The sequence below is a fragment of the Danio rerio genome, chromosome 17, assembly GCF_052040795.2.
Source record: "Danio rerio strain M-AB ecotype USA chromosome 17, GRCz13ab, whole genome shotgun sequence".
NCBI lineage: Eukaryota > Metazoa > Chordata > Actinopteri > Cypriniformes > Danionidae > Danio > Danio rerio.
Window position 1 is genome coordinate 17224728 of NC_141037.1, and position 14559 is coordinate 17239286.

The 14559-nt window shown below is 35.4% G+C and overlaps 1 protein-coding gene across 14 annotated transcripts in view; it reads left to right on the top strand.

Annotated features, from left to right (window-relative positions):
* The window catches only part of clmna (calmin a), a 60910-nt gene that overhangs the window by 40918 nt on the left and 5433 nt on the right, over positions 1-14559 (top strand). For 13 of the 14 annotated variants that reach the window (XR_015513212.1, XR_015513213.1, XR_015513214.1 and 10 more), the window contains exons 7-12: positions 702-895; positions 2213-2295; positions 2392-4356; positions 8774-8937; positions 9276-9354; positions 10598-10656. Coding sequence is in view for 3 of the 14 variants with exons in the window: in XM_087290245.1 (XP_087146371.1) it covers positions 702-895; positions 2213-2295; positions 2392-4356; positions 8774-8937; positions 9276-9354; positions 10598-10656 (2544 nt within the window). In the remaining 11 variants the exon portion in view is untranslated. Of the gene's footprint in view, positions 1-321; positions 896-2212; positions 2296-2391; positions 4357-8773; positions 8938-9275; positions 9355-10597; positions 10657-14559 lie in introns of all 14 variants that reach the window. The other variant, XM_087290247.1, reaches the window with a different exon arrangement.

Genomic DNA, 14559 nt, shown 5'->3' on the forward strand with positions numbered 1-14559 from the left:
GACACACTTGTTGTTAAAGTTATTGGCGATTCGAACACACATGGATGGTTCAAGCAGCAGCTCCAGCTCTAGTGATGAAGAAATGATTATTATTCACTAGTGCAATAAGTAGCTCCACGTTCATATCGCTTCTGGCCATCTTCTTCAATGTGCGCTCGCATTGGCAGTTTTGCACTTGAGAGCCTCCAAGTGCTGTTTACTGTAACTTCAGCAGCTCTGTGCTAAAAGTGCAAATCTGATTGGTGGAGTCAAATTAATTTAATGGGTAGTAAAGTACTGTAGCACTGCATACTATTGGCCAACATCAGTTTTTGTAATCAGTATCAGTATATGTCAATCAATATCAGTGTATATCAGAAAAGAAGTTCTTCTGTGCTGAGAGCATATTTTATTTGTTGTAATAATCGTTTCAAAGACATCCTTATTTTTTTTCTTTTAAAGAAGTTATTTTGTACATTTTTATTTACATGATATCGACAGCTGAATATTTAGTTTAAGCTTTTTCATATTTATTTCTTTTTTACTTTTAATTTTACTGAACATTGTACACAATACTGGGATACAAAAGATATATCATGGCTTTGTCAAAATATACCAGGATATGAATTTTGGTCCATATCACCCAGCCCAATTGTGCTGAATGGATACGATTACTATACCTATAGAAAATCAAGTCATTACTTGATGCGTTTTTCTTCCAGATATGGAGTTGCTGTGCAGGACTTTGGGAAGAGTTGGACGAGTGGTCTGGCTTTTCTTGCTGTGATAAAGTCCATTGACCCCAGTTTAGTGGATATGAGGAGGTCTTTTCTCCGAACACCCAGAGAGAACATTGAGGAGGCATTCAGAACGGCACACTACAGTCTTGGCATCCCGAAACTCCTTGAACCAGAGGGTAAATGTTAAAGTGTTGTTTGATGTATTTATAGAGCAGACCAAAAAAAGTGTGCTGAGGAGGTGCACTTCAAAATGTATGAATGTCATTGCATATTTTTTTAGTTACAATTTTTAACCAATTGTTTCCAGGGTGCTTTTCAATAGAAGAATTAGGAATTTGTATTTTATTTTGAACTGGATCTTTAAAACATTTAGAGAATATTTTAATGTTTTTGAAACAAGGATTCAGGGCTGTTTCTCAATACCAAGTACGCAAAGTTCAGACTTGCGTTCTTGAAAGTTCAGACTTGAAACAATGAACTACACAGGACGCAAGGACACAAGACAGGTACTTCTTTAAATAGTACGGCAGTGTTATGGATTCATCGGTTCACTGTACATTAACAATAAAATTATTTAACATTATATTGATATTATAAATTAATATTTTTGATTTGAGAAATGTAAACATAAATCATTCTAAATGTGAAGTAAAACTACAACAGACATTATACAAGTATAAGGTACAAGATGTAAAAAATATGAAATAAAGATAACGATAAACTATTTTCTAAACAAAGACGAACATCGTACAACACAGTAACATAATTAAATACAATTATAAAAGGTAACAAAATAACACTGCCAACATAATACACCTAATAAACAAGTAATAGATTTAAAAGACTGAAAACTGTCCAAAGGATATGCACAAGATGGATTAAATATCATGCTTTAACTACACTAGAAAGATGCACATGGTACATCTGTAATGGACTTAATAAAGCTGCTATCGGCCGGGAAGCTGATGACGATGGTCCCGCTGACAGGCTGGGGGTCAGAGTTCGCATAAGCTGAGGCTTGTCACCAAAAATGTGCTATCTTTACAAATAAACTGCAGATTCGAGTTTAAAACAACTACAATACGCCTGAAAAACTCTTAACACTTTATTTTGTGACACAACAGAATAGTTTTTTTAAAATCGTGCTTGTTTTCTCGTCCACCATTAGCTTTTGCTGGTTAGGTTGCAATGCATTCTGGGATACCTGTGCTTCGCAAGTTTGCACAAGTCACCTTTTGATGCGTCTTTGGCAAAAGGCGCAGAGCAAAAGCACATTCAGGAATTGTATCTATACTTGGCAAGATGTGAACTTTGAATTGGAACAGTACTTTGGCGACGGTTGATGACATTTCATGAGGACACAAGAACGCAAGTACAGACAAAAATACATATTGAGAAACAGCCCCATACTGAGAAACAGTTTAGTATTGTTTTTAGTAAATCTCTTAAAATGCATTAGCATAGCTGAACTAAAATGAAGCATGTCTTCTCAGATGTGATGCTCAATCCCCCCGATGAGCAGTCCATAATGACCTATGTGTCCCAGTTTCTGGAGCACTTTCCTGGAATTGAGGAGGTAGGAATTTTTCATTGACTTACAGCATTACATCAGTGTACAAATGTCATATATCCTAACTAAAATCACTTTGTTTTATGGGGTTTTTTTTCCCAGGATGACACATCAGATATTCGGGAAAGAAGTAAAGCCAGAGCTCGTATGGATGATGCTCCCGTTCGGAATGGAGTACAGAGAAAACGGGAGACTTATATGGTTAAGAGAGACTCAGTTCATCCACCACCCAAGATCTTCATCTCCTCAGTGTCTGAAGAGCGTGAGCAGATCCCCTCCCCAGTCCTTTTGCAAACCCCTGAGGACAGACCCTGGACCCACGAAGAGTCGACAATGGGCCCAAGTCCAAGTCCTGCCAATGACCAGCCTGTTTATCCTCCCTTGGACTTGAACAAAGACACACCCACAACTAGCTCACCACAACCTTCATTGTCGGATTCTGCTGTCAACTCTCCAGACTCATGGAGTGAGGTACATAGTGAGACTACTAACTCTCATCGGGTTACTGAGGAGCCAATGAGTGAGAGAGATACGACGGGTACTGTTGAAGTGACCTCAGATTTAGGGTCTCCGTTTTCACCAGAAAGCACACCAGAAAATCAATTGGACCGCGAGCTTTTCATTGACGAGGGCAACTATTCCCTTGGCTCCATGGATAGTTTACATGCCAAATCCATTGCAGTATCTGAGGAGGACGATGCTTACAAATACATCCTAGATCTGAAAGAAGAACAGTCCAATAATCCTTTGCCCAGGGATGAATCTTGCTTAGAAGATTCCAAAACCAGTCCTTCGGGATACCATGAAGGAGAGAAACCAACTTCTGAAGTTCCTTCATGTTTGGAAAGTGACTCTGGCTTCTTTCAGGATAGTAAGGAAGGCATTCCAGCTCAACCTGAGATTGGAAGTCCTCTCCTGTCTCCAGTTGATGAAGAAATAATATCTGATCCCTTTCAGGACGACAATGAGTCTTCGAATACACAAGCCATTCAGAGGGACACTCTCGAAAGGACAGATGGACCCGAGAAGAAACCGGTCACATTTGAGTATGACAGTGAGCCTGAGTGCCCAGTTCTGCAATACGAGAGAGTTTCTATATCAGGAAGTGAGGAGGATATTAAGCTGTGCACCGATCTGACTGAAGAACCAACAGAGGAACCGAGCAAAAACGATCTAGCAAATGGTCATTCTGAGACCAATGAGGACAGTGACTTCAATCATGGTGAACAAGCAGGTGTCTTGAAAAGTGAGGTAAAGGATGTTGTATTTGATGATCAAGAAAAAACAGTTTCAGATCAGAGCCAATCAGATGTTGAGGTTCATGATGAAGATCAGGTGTGTTATATGTGTGGAGGTCCAGTGATGAAGAGTTCAGGTGATTCTTGTGAACAGGGGGACTATTGTCTGTCTCATTCAAGCTCAACCGAGAGAGACTGTAATTCAGATTCGAGACATTTCACTGAATCAGATGCAGGTGGAAACTTTGAGGACAATCCAAGGGAGCAGAACAATGAATTAAATGGAACTGTAAGTGATCTCAAGAATGAGCCAAGAGAGAGGAAAGGCATTCGCGAAGATCGGCTTGTTATAGGTAAGAGCGACTTGGAAAATGGGTCAGACGGCATAAGGAGGACAGAGTTTTCCCACAATATAAATGGTGAAAGTCAAGCTCAGGTTTCAGACAATACAGTGCCTGGAGGAGACCAGAATAACAGACCTTTATCGGTAGTGGACTCCCGGAAATCTGTCACAGAGGCCTTACTTGACCCTCTTTCAGACTCTAACATCACTGATGGAGAAAAAGACTCTATATTAACCCAAAGCCCACTCAGACATTTTCCAGAATTGTCCAGCATTGAGTCACTAATTGAACCGGATACCACCTGTGAGGACGCAGAACCCATTATTGGTGTCCGTGGGTTCCCAGAAAGGCGTCCTGCAGAGTTACGTCTGTCCCTCAGCATGACTCCGCTTCAGCCAGCACCTCCAAAGCGCTCATTTACTGAATCAGATACTGACACTGAAGATGCATCAGAAGACCACAGCAATGGATATAAGTCAAAAAAGGTTATTTTTCATTCTAACTTTCCATTGGCCTAGAAAACAAAGCTCAGTTTGATACAGAGAGTGACCTATAAACAGAAGCAGCGGTATCAGCATATGTGCTTTTTCAGGGTCACAAACTCAATTTCCGAATGTAGTTCACTTGAGTGCACTACTCAAAATGATCTCTGGCTGCAATGATCTGCTACAGTTGCTATAGATTCCTTTGAGTATAGTCCAAGAATTGTAGTCTGAAGTTATACTGTTTTCATTTTCCTCTCACGCATGCTTTCAATCTCAGATTAAAGTTTGATAGTTGAGATGAACTATAAAAGACTATTTCAGCTCCCTCAAATAACCAGTATGTGGATCAGCTCTCTAAAGAATTGGGTTCAGTAGCACTGCTTTAGAAGCTGTTAGATAAGGGATTAAAAAGTATAGTTGCTTTCTTGGTGCCACACATGCTCCTATATGTGCAAATCTCAAATGGATATTTGACACATATTTTGAGAAAATGCTTTGTTTTTTTTTTAAACCCAACAATACAAACTGGGAAAATTTACTACCCTTTCGTTATGTTTGGGATAAAAAATATCCACTGAATTAAACTGCTGAAAAAATGCATCAGATAAATATTTTTAAATTATTATTTTTTTTGCATAAATCTGTGAATCATTCTCAGTCCTAATCAAAACTACTAATTGTTTTTAGAAAATTTCAGGACTTTAACTCTTTAATTGCTAATTTCATAAGTGATGTCACTGATTTAGTAAAAAAAAACACAAAATGACGTATTTTCATTATAAAATGTAATTATGGACTGGATTTTTTAACCTTTCATCTAAATCTTAGACATGTGAAACAACATTGCATTTGATGCATTGTTTTTAATAAATTTTCATTGTTTTCTCCCTAATTTACTGTTGGCGGCTGTTATTTGCCACATTGAGTTCAATTATAGCCACATTTTTTTATTACAAATTTTTTAATGGTGGTTTTCCCTGTTGGTAAGAGGTACAATTGGGCATTTTTACTTTTGATCATCATTTAGCACCATTACCCTTTAGATATGCCTGTGCAAATATATATATATATATATATATATATATATATATATATATATATATATATATATATATATATATATATATATATATATATATTAGTGCTGTCAATCTTTAAAAAAAATTTATCGCGATTAATTTCGCGATTAACGAAGCATACGCTTTCGTTGCGTTTAATGAGGAAACACGCTAAACATGGAGAGCTGATGCTGAAAGGCAGAGTAATGCCCTGTCTTTGACAGCTTGCGACTTCACCAGAGACTTTCTGAGTACATTCACATAAGACACCAATACTCAGATTTTAATATGATTAAGATTATACTCTTATTCAAATTCTACCGTGTAGCCTAAGCAGTGATTTTATTACCTTAAAGGAACACCGAGTCACGAAATGCGGAGGATTTTCTTTCTGTTCGCCATGCGGTATCAAGTTACAACAGAAGTCGAAAGTTAAAAATGAAACACCCGAAATTGCATGAAACTTTGGAGAGCTAGGTGATGCGACTAATTGTTTTATACTGAAATTTGCCTTTAAAAAGTGCTTCCTTGGTCTTATCCACATTTCTTGCATGTTAAACACACGTCCACCACAACAGGAAGTAAAAAAAACCTGCAACTGCGTTAATTGCGTTAATTTTTTTTAACGCGTTAATTATTTAAAATTAATCGCATGCGTTAACGCACTAATTTTGACAGCGCTAATATATATATATATATATATATATATATATATATATATATATATTTTTTTTTTTTTTTTTTTTTTTTTTCTGGATTTTATATGGAGTATAACAGCAAATTAAAGTGTATGTATGTGTGTCTGTGAGTGTGTGAGAATGACCTTTATGCACTTACCTTGATGTGTCTGAGAAAATCAAATTATGCATCTCAGCTCTCAGAACTACATGGAGTAAACAAAAACAAAGACTGTGTATTTATGCACCATCAAATGTAGTTATAATGGAAGTCAATGGCCAAAAACAGCCACCAACAGTAAACTAGAAGTAAAATAAAAATCTAACAATGCATCAAAGCTAATGTTGTTATTAATCATTCACATGTCCAAGACTGTAAAAGGGAAAAATATCAGTCCACAATTACTTTTTGTGTTTTTATGTTGAAAAGAAGTCATTTTGTGTGGGTTTTTCCCCAACAAATCAGTGACATCATTTGTGTACTTGGCAATTAAATAGGTAAAATCCTGTAATTTTCTAAACAATTTAGTAGTTTTGATCAGGACTGAGGTTGATTAACAGATTAATGCAAAAAAAAAAAAAAAAAAAACTTTTTTTTTTGAAAAAGTGTATTTTTACAGCAGTTTCATTTAGTGGATGTTTTTATCCCTAACATAACAAAAGATAGTAAATTTGAACAGTGCACAAGGAATATATACTTTATTTTGTCCCCTTTTCCTACATTTGACCTTTTAGGGCTTGTTTATACTCAGTGTTAAGATAATTTTTTGTAAGTCACATGTCAGTGGACATTTCTAGGTATTGGTGTAGATATGTGCTTAAATGTTTTGAGTTATACACTTTAGACTGCTTCGAGAGGCAGTCGAAGTTACAATCAGTCGAAATGTCTGTCATAGTGTTAGCCCTCATATTGTCAAATAATTTTGACCAGCTGCAAAAAACACCTACTGAAGTAGTTTATGACCATTATGGGACGTGTTGTGAGAAAACACTTAAACAAGCTATTCTTACTTTGCTGTGTGGTATCAAAACACAGATTAGAATCGAAACTAGAAGAGTAACGTTTGTTTGTTGACAAACTTTGCAGTTGGCTTGAAGAAGCTAGCATATTTATAGAATGAATTAGCGTGCGGCTATCAAGAATTAGCATGCTGCCAGCCTGTTTTTAGCATGAATTAGCAACTTTGTAGCATCAATTTATGTTTTAGGCTAGTTGCTAGGCTTTGCTAGTTAGAGGTAAATTGTTCAATGAAGGTCTGTAGGCATTTAATGGTCTATATAATTTTATTGCTTCAAAGTTTTTACCCCTCAATGAAAGTCAAAAGGAGATTCATAGGTTTGATTGCCCATTTAATGGGAACTCGATCAGTTAGACAAGTTGAAGGTCGAAGCCAGGGGTGTCCAAACTCGGTCCTGGAGGGCCGGTGTCCTGCTGAGTTTAGCTCCAACTTGCTGCAACACACCCACCAGGAAGTTTCTAGTATATTTAGTAAGAGCTTGATTAGCTGGTTCAGGTGTGTTTGATTAGGGTTGGAGCTAAACTCTCCAGGACACCAGCCCTCCAGGAACAAGTTTGGACACCCCTGGTCTAAGCCAAGTTTGGTGGTTGTGTTTCTTAAAAGCTCTCAGAGGAGATACAGGGTTCCTATGCTTTTTGAAAGTAATTAACTTGAATTTCAGACAATTTAAGGCCTGGATAGTACTTAAAAACAAACATAGGTCATTGAAAGTGCTTGAATTTAAAGTTTATGGTGTTATTTCAACAACTGTACTGAGAAACTGCTTTAAGAAATTCTTAATTTACTTCTACTAGAACTATGTCAAACAATGCATTTTATCTATATTTCAGTAGCCACATTTGAAAATTACCATTATTGAATTCAACTAGTTGTAAGATGACTGTTTAAAACGGTCTCTATTGGTGAAAATGACACATTCAAAACATCATCATTATTATGACATTTTAATTCAAATATTAAACACAAGCGAAAGGGTTTTCATATGCTGGGGATGTGAATTATGGCGCTCGATTTAAAATTATTAGGGATTTTAAAAGTTTTTGAAAGTCTTTGAATTTGGTGTCCATAAAAAAGTGGGAATCCTGGAGATAATTTTAGAAATTATGTCTTAGAAGAAGCTTAAAGTGGATTTCAGAATGTTGGCTTTGTGTTAATTAGGCCACGTAACACGAGTTTGTTTATGCAGTAGTATCTGTACATCACTCTGGGTAATCTCTAGAACGTCTTTTAGAGCGTGAAAAAATCTAAGATTATAGTTTTGACAAAATCCTAATAAAAGTGATCCCAACAGATGCATTTGAACATGTAAAGGTTAAAAGCAGTGGTAAATGCTAATGAATTACAGCGGACTATTTGTGATTGAAAATGTTTAATAATATTAAGTAAAAATAATGTAAAGTTCAAATTAATAACTTTTATTTGAATTAAAAATCTGTGGTGCCATCAATTGTTTCAATTTAATGGCTCCTTGCAGGGTAAAAAGTATACATTGGGCTTACTTTGGTATTTTAGTATACATTGGACTTAATTTGCACTTGGGATACAAGAATGGTCATTACAGTGATACTATTACCCTAGTTCATAAGATCTTGTGCCTGTAATATGCATATTAAACATCAGTCCTGCATTATTGATTTACTCCATTCTAAATGTGTCAATCCAGGGCAGAGCAGGATCTTTGCTACTCCAGGAGCAAAGCCCGTTTGACAGGCACCCGGGAGAATGGGGTGCGGTGGAGCCCGATTCACCAGCTGAGCATTGTGAGCTCATTAAGACAGATGACGACTTGATCGGCGCTGGTGCCAGAGAAAACACTGGAGCTCTGAGGTACAGCTCTATTAATGGAGTCTGCTACAGATACACAGTATGAGCCACAGGGGGGAGCGTTGTTTTTTCTGGAGGACGTGACCTCATAAGATCCAGTTCAGTTGCTTAAAATGTATCTAATGCTTTGTTTTGAAAACTTTGGAGCACAGGTCATATCTTTTTCAGATACGTGTTGCAAAATTTTTTTTGTTATGTTGTGTTCATGTTATGCTGATTTAAGTTATGAAAGATTTTTTGGCCAGGATTCAGTCTGTCATGAATACAGTGAATTTGGTTGTAAGGTTCAGTGAGGCATAATTTCATTGGCTTTATCAATTTTGTCATTTTTTATTTAAAAGGGAAGGAACTGTGACGGATGCAAGCCCACTTTTGACTACTATACATTTGAGAAAGATCGATGACTCCAGTGAATTAAAGGTTTGTTATTGCAAATTGTTTATGGAGAAGTACTAACTTTGTCTATGGAAAGGATTATTGTAAAGACCAGTGAATGGGATCTTTTGACTAGAAACCACATAACAGTTAAAAAGAACAGTCAAGAAGGCCTTAGCAATCACATAGCAATACCAAAAGATCAGTAAAATGTAACAATCTGGAACTGTTTCTTGATGTGCAACTCTGGGTTTCTGCAGGGTCTTAAAAAGTCTTAATATATCTTAAATTCCAAAATCTAAATTTAGGCCTTAAAAAGTGTTATATTTACTGAAATATAGTCTTAAATCTTTTTTAAACAAGTCTTAATTTTTCTTTGTTCATGTATTGCTACCCAATCTGACCAAAACCCATACAATCACCAACAATCCCACCCCAATAAAACTTTTAACTTTTTATTTAAAAAGCTAATTTTTTACTGTATCATAATGGTTTAATTATTTTCGTTACAATAACATTTGTTTAAAAGTGCTCTACATATTTAATGCTGAGGACACTGACCTGGACAGATTGCTGTGCATACATCTAGTTTATTAGTTTTTTAAAACTTTTAAAACATTTACACTGTTACGCTGTATTTATATTATTCTTATAAAGACATACTGTATCTAACATATACATTTTTTAAAAATAATTAATACATCATTGTTATTAAATGAATTGTGTTATAAATCAATTTTTGAGAGGGCAAATAAAAATCTTTTCAATCTGTGCCATTTGAAAAACTCCTTAGCGTTTAGCCCTGTGTGAGTCTAAAATTTCATTCATAATGATCTTAAAAATGTCTTTAAAAGTCTTAAATTTAACTTGGTAAAACCTGCAGAAACCCTGCAACTAAATCTTTTTGTACTGTTTTTGATATAAAAGTAATATCTTATACTCTACTGTTCGAAAGTTGGCATCAATTTTAGACCTTTAAGTTATTAAAAAGGCAACAAAGACCTTTATAATGATACAAAAGATCTCGGATTTTTCAAAACAAATGCAGTTCTTTTAAACTTTATTTATTTACCAAAGAAATTTGAAAAAAGTATTATGTGACATGTATCATGTATCATGTAAAAATGCAACTTGCATCACAATGAATGAATGACATTTAAAATAGAATGAAATTAGAAAGTAAGAATCTAACTGTTCTTAATTATAATAATTGTTTGCATGGTTAACATTGCTCAGGATTGACAGCATTATTCTTTGTTTTCACCAATATGTTGTTTCCTTTTACTAGGGACAAAATGGGAAGACTTTAGACGGCATCAAAGTGGATGCTACTATAATCAACAAAAGGTAATTGAAACCACTTAATCATGCTTAATATTTCTTAGATCTATTCTGAGATTTTGGTGGACATTTAGCATGTTTACATGTGAACCAATATGCTGATAATTCACAAAAATCAGCTTATTGAAATAATCTGTTGTCCAATTTTATATGAATACTAATAAAACAACAATAAAAGTAAATTGCATTCACAAGCCTTTTATAAATCAGTTTATTTCCCAGTATTGATGTCAGAATGTAACTATTTGCATATTTAAGTAACATATGCAGATATTTCCTTTGTTGCTGTATGCCAAATGTCATTTTAAATGGATAGTTCTTCCAAAAACGAAATTTCATCAGCATTTCATTTTCACAAACCTCTTCTTTCTTCTGTGGAACGAAAAAAAGACTTTTTGAAGAAAGCAGGAAACCTCTAACCCCTAGATCTCAAACTTAATTCCTGGAGGGCCGCAGCTCTGCACAGGTTTGCTCCAACCCTATCAAACACAGCTGATCCAAATAATCGAGGTCTTCAAAAGAGTCACAAACACTTTCATTAGTCGGATCAGCTGTGTTTGATAGGGTTGGAGCAAAACTGCAGAGCTGCGGCCCTCCAGGACTTGAGTTTGAGACCTATGCTCTAACCATTGACTTTCATAGAATATGTTTTTCCTTCCATGGAAGTCAATTGTTACCAGTTTTCAGCTCTCTTCAGAATATCTTCTTTTGTGTTCAACATAAAAAAAGAAACTAATAAAGGTTTGAAACTGCTTCAGGGTAAGTAGTTAGCGAGCTAATTATAATGTTTGGTGCATGCATCCATTTAAATAAATCAACTCATATTATTCACTCAAGATGCAGCATTGATGTAGAAGTTCACAAGAGCGGTCTAAATTTTAACTTTAAGCTCCAAGCTTAAATTGTTTGCGCTCTCTCCAAATTGACATGCAAACTAAACTAAAAATAGAAGTAAATTGCATTCACAAACCTTTTTTTAATAAATCAGTTTATTTTTTAGTAGTGATGTCAGAATGCCGAACCACACCACATGACAACCTCTAAACCAGAGATGCCCAAAGTTGGCCCATTGTAAGCTTTGATTTGGCCCACCATCCCTTCTGACAGAAGAGTGAGAATGATGGAGAGTGTTAGGGCGAATGCCTTTAACACGGAGATCGTCATTTGTAGTTTGAGGTAACTTTTTTTTACGTAACCTCTTTTGTTTTATTGCTGAGCTTCAAAAAAACGCAAACTGAAATGAAAATACTGTCACTTGATGGATAGAGGACATCGCAGAAGACATCGGTAAGCAAATCAAGGCAAAAAATACTGTGATTCTGTTATAAATTAGACTGCATAATGACCTTATTCAGTAAAAACTAAACAATGTTAAAAAATACTGTATTAGTTAATATAAGCACTGGTTTAGTCATTTTTAAATATTATTAAATAAATTCCAAAATTATATATGGCAACTATATTTACATTCGGCTCACTACTCTTAATCAAGTTTGGTTTTGGGCCCTTCATAAGAAAAACTTTGGGCACCCCTGCTCTAAATATTATGCGATTGTGAATAGGGCTGCACGATCAATCGTTAAAAGATTGCGATCTCACGATCTTAATCCACCTTTTCTACGATTCAGCCAATTTTATTTTCAAGGTCAGGAGAGAAGCTTAAAGGCGGGCGCAAAAGTCGTCTCATTGTTTTACATGCGCAGCTCAGCAACATGGGCACCTCCAAATAGTGTAAAAAGTGTCACATGCTGTATTTATAAGGTATAATCCACCCAAAAATGTAATTTTTGTCTTAATATAATGATGTATGTGCGGCTGCAAAATCACGCATGAGCTGAAGCACTGATTGTTTACCTCAGAAGCCCATGGCGTGCCCGCCATGTCTACTTTAGTGAACAGAACCTGCATAGGCTGTGAATAACCGGTAATGAAGTTGTAAATAACGTTCAGTTTGTTGCACAGAGTGATCGTTTGGGAGTATGATTGGCATGTGTGTTTTTTTTCTCAGTGACAGCAGCCATGACATGAACGCATGCGTCAGTGAAAGTAAATCCGGCGTGCACATCATTTAAATGATCATATCACATTTTACAGTTATGATTACGACAAGCATTTGATACTCTACTGTTTTGCATGTTGTGCATGAAAATAAATGTTTACTGGGTCAATATAACTACTCTTGCCTATATAATATTGAATATAATGCAAGAAGGAATCTGATAATGACAGATGTCTTGGTTTAGCATTGAAAAAAATGGTCTAAAAATGTTGTCAATGACAAATGACAAGCATATGTCTTAAACACAAGAATTCAGCTACAGAATTATGAATAATTATATTCTGATGTTGTCACTTTGATGTGAATTAACAACCAGAACAAATTTGAAGTCTGTTACATAGCCCTAATATTATTAGTGCTGTTTTACCACATGTTTGAGAAGAACAATAATAATAGCTTACTCATATTAACCTTTATTTTACATCTACAGAATTGTAAGAAAATCGTGATCCTGATTTTAAGCAAAACAATCGTAATTCTCATTTTAGTTGTGCAGCCCTAATTGTGAGTGTTCCTCACACAGGTTAGTGGGCTTGACAAACCCCTTGTGGAAAACACATTCTTTCATCTCTCTGACACTTTCACTAACACTTGCATAAGTTTTTTCACATTTGTGCTGGACACTTTTTTTTACAATCACTTCATATCTCTAAAAAACGTTAAAGAAATTCACTCAAAACATTAAAATGACTCATTTACTCTCCCATGTGTGAATTCAAACTTTTGTGAGTTGCTTTATTCTGTTACACACAAAAGAAGATATTTTGAAGTATGCTGGTTGCCATTGTCATCCATATTATTATTATTTTTATTATTTTATTTGATATTATCATTCAATATTATCATTCAATTCAATGGGTGTCAGCAAGAAGTGTTCAACAGAAGGAAGAAACCCATAAGTTTAAAAGAATAAATGATGAGGTAACTTCATTTCTGGGTGACTGTCCCTTTAAGCAGTTCATAAACTTTACTCTAAGAAAGGAAAATGAGTTAACATGTTTACATCACCATGAACAAAAATGTGATTAGAAAACAAAATGTTCTAATGCTAGATATTTTGAATCTGTGGTATGGTTTAGTGCACTTATTCTCTTGCTAGTCTTAATTTCCATCCTTAACTCATACAATATAGCAATTGCAGTGTTTGGTTTGGATCCAAAATGACTAAGAGCACTGGAAGCCATAAAAAAGAAACCTGCTCTGGCAAGCACTTCCATCCCTGTTTTGTTGCACATTGTGCATCATATCCACTAAACGAGACTGTTGCTTTTGTTCAGACTGGGTGTTTTCCATGTACCTGTGATAGGAGTGTGTTTGGAGGTGTGCCACGGCTTATGTTTACACCCCTAGGCTATTTTTAATTCTCAAATGTATGCTTTGTGCTTTCAATGACAGTCCTGCGGTGATGTAATTGTGCAAATCGTTTGCAACAACAACGGGGATCTAGAAAAGGTTGGGAGCGTGTTGTGTTGAGACACTCATCCATGCATGCCTGAAACATATTTGCACAGAGATGCACTTTAATTTTAGATGACAAGATGCTTTCTTGAGTTCTGTTTAATTTTCATTACTCCATGAAGTATTTTGAGTAGCGTTTGTCTTCCTTGTTGACACTGAAAGCATGGTGTAAGATGATTCTTTGATAATTTGGGTATGTTTTGTTTTTCTTGGAAAAGACGAAGTACATTTTAAATGTGTTTATGATACATATAATGTTACTCGTTAGTTTTTATGCTTGGTAAGACTGCATTTATTTATTTAAAACACAACAAAACAATAATCTTTTTTTATTTTTTGATAATTGTTTATTATTTTCAAATTGATCGGTGATAGCAAAGCTAAAATTTCAG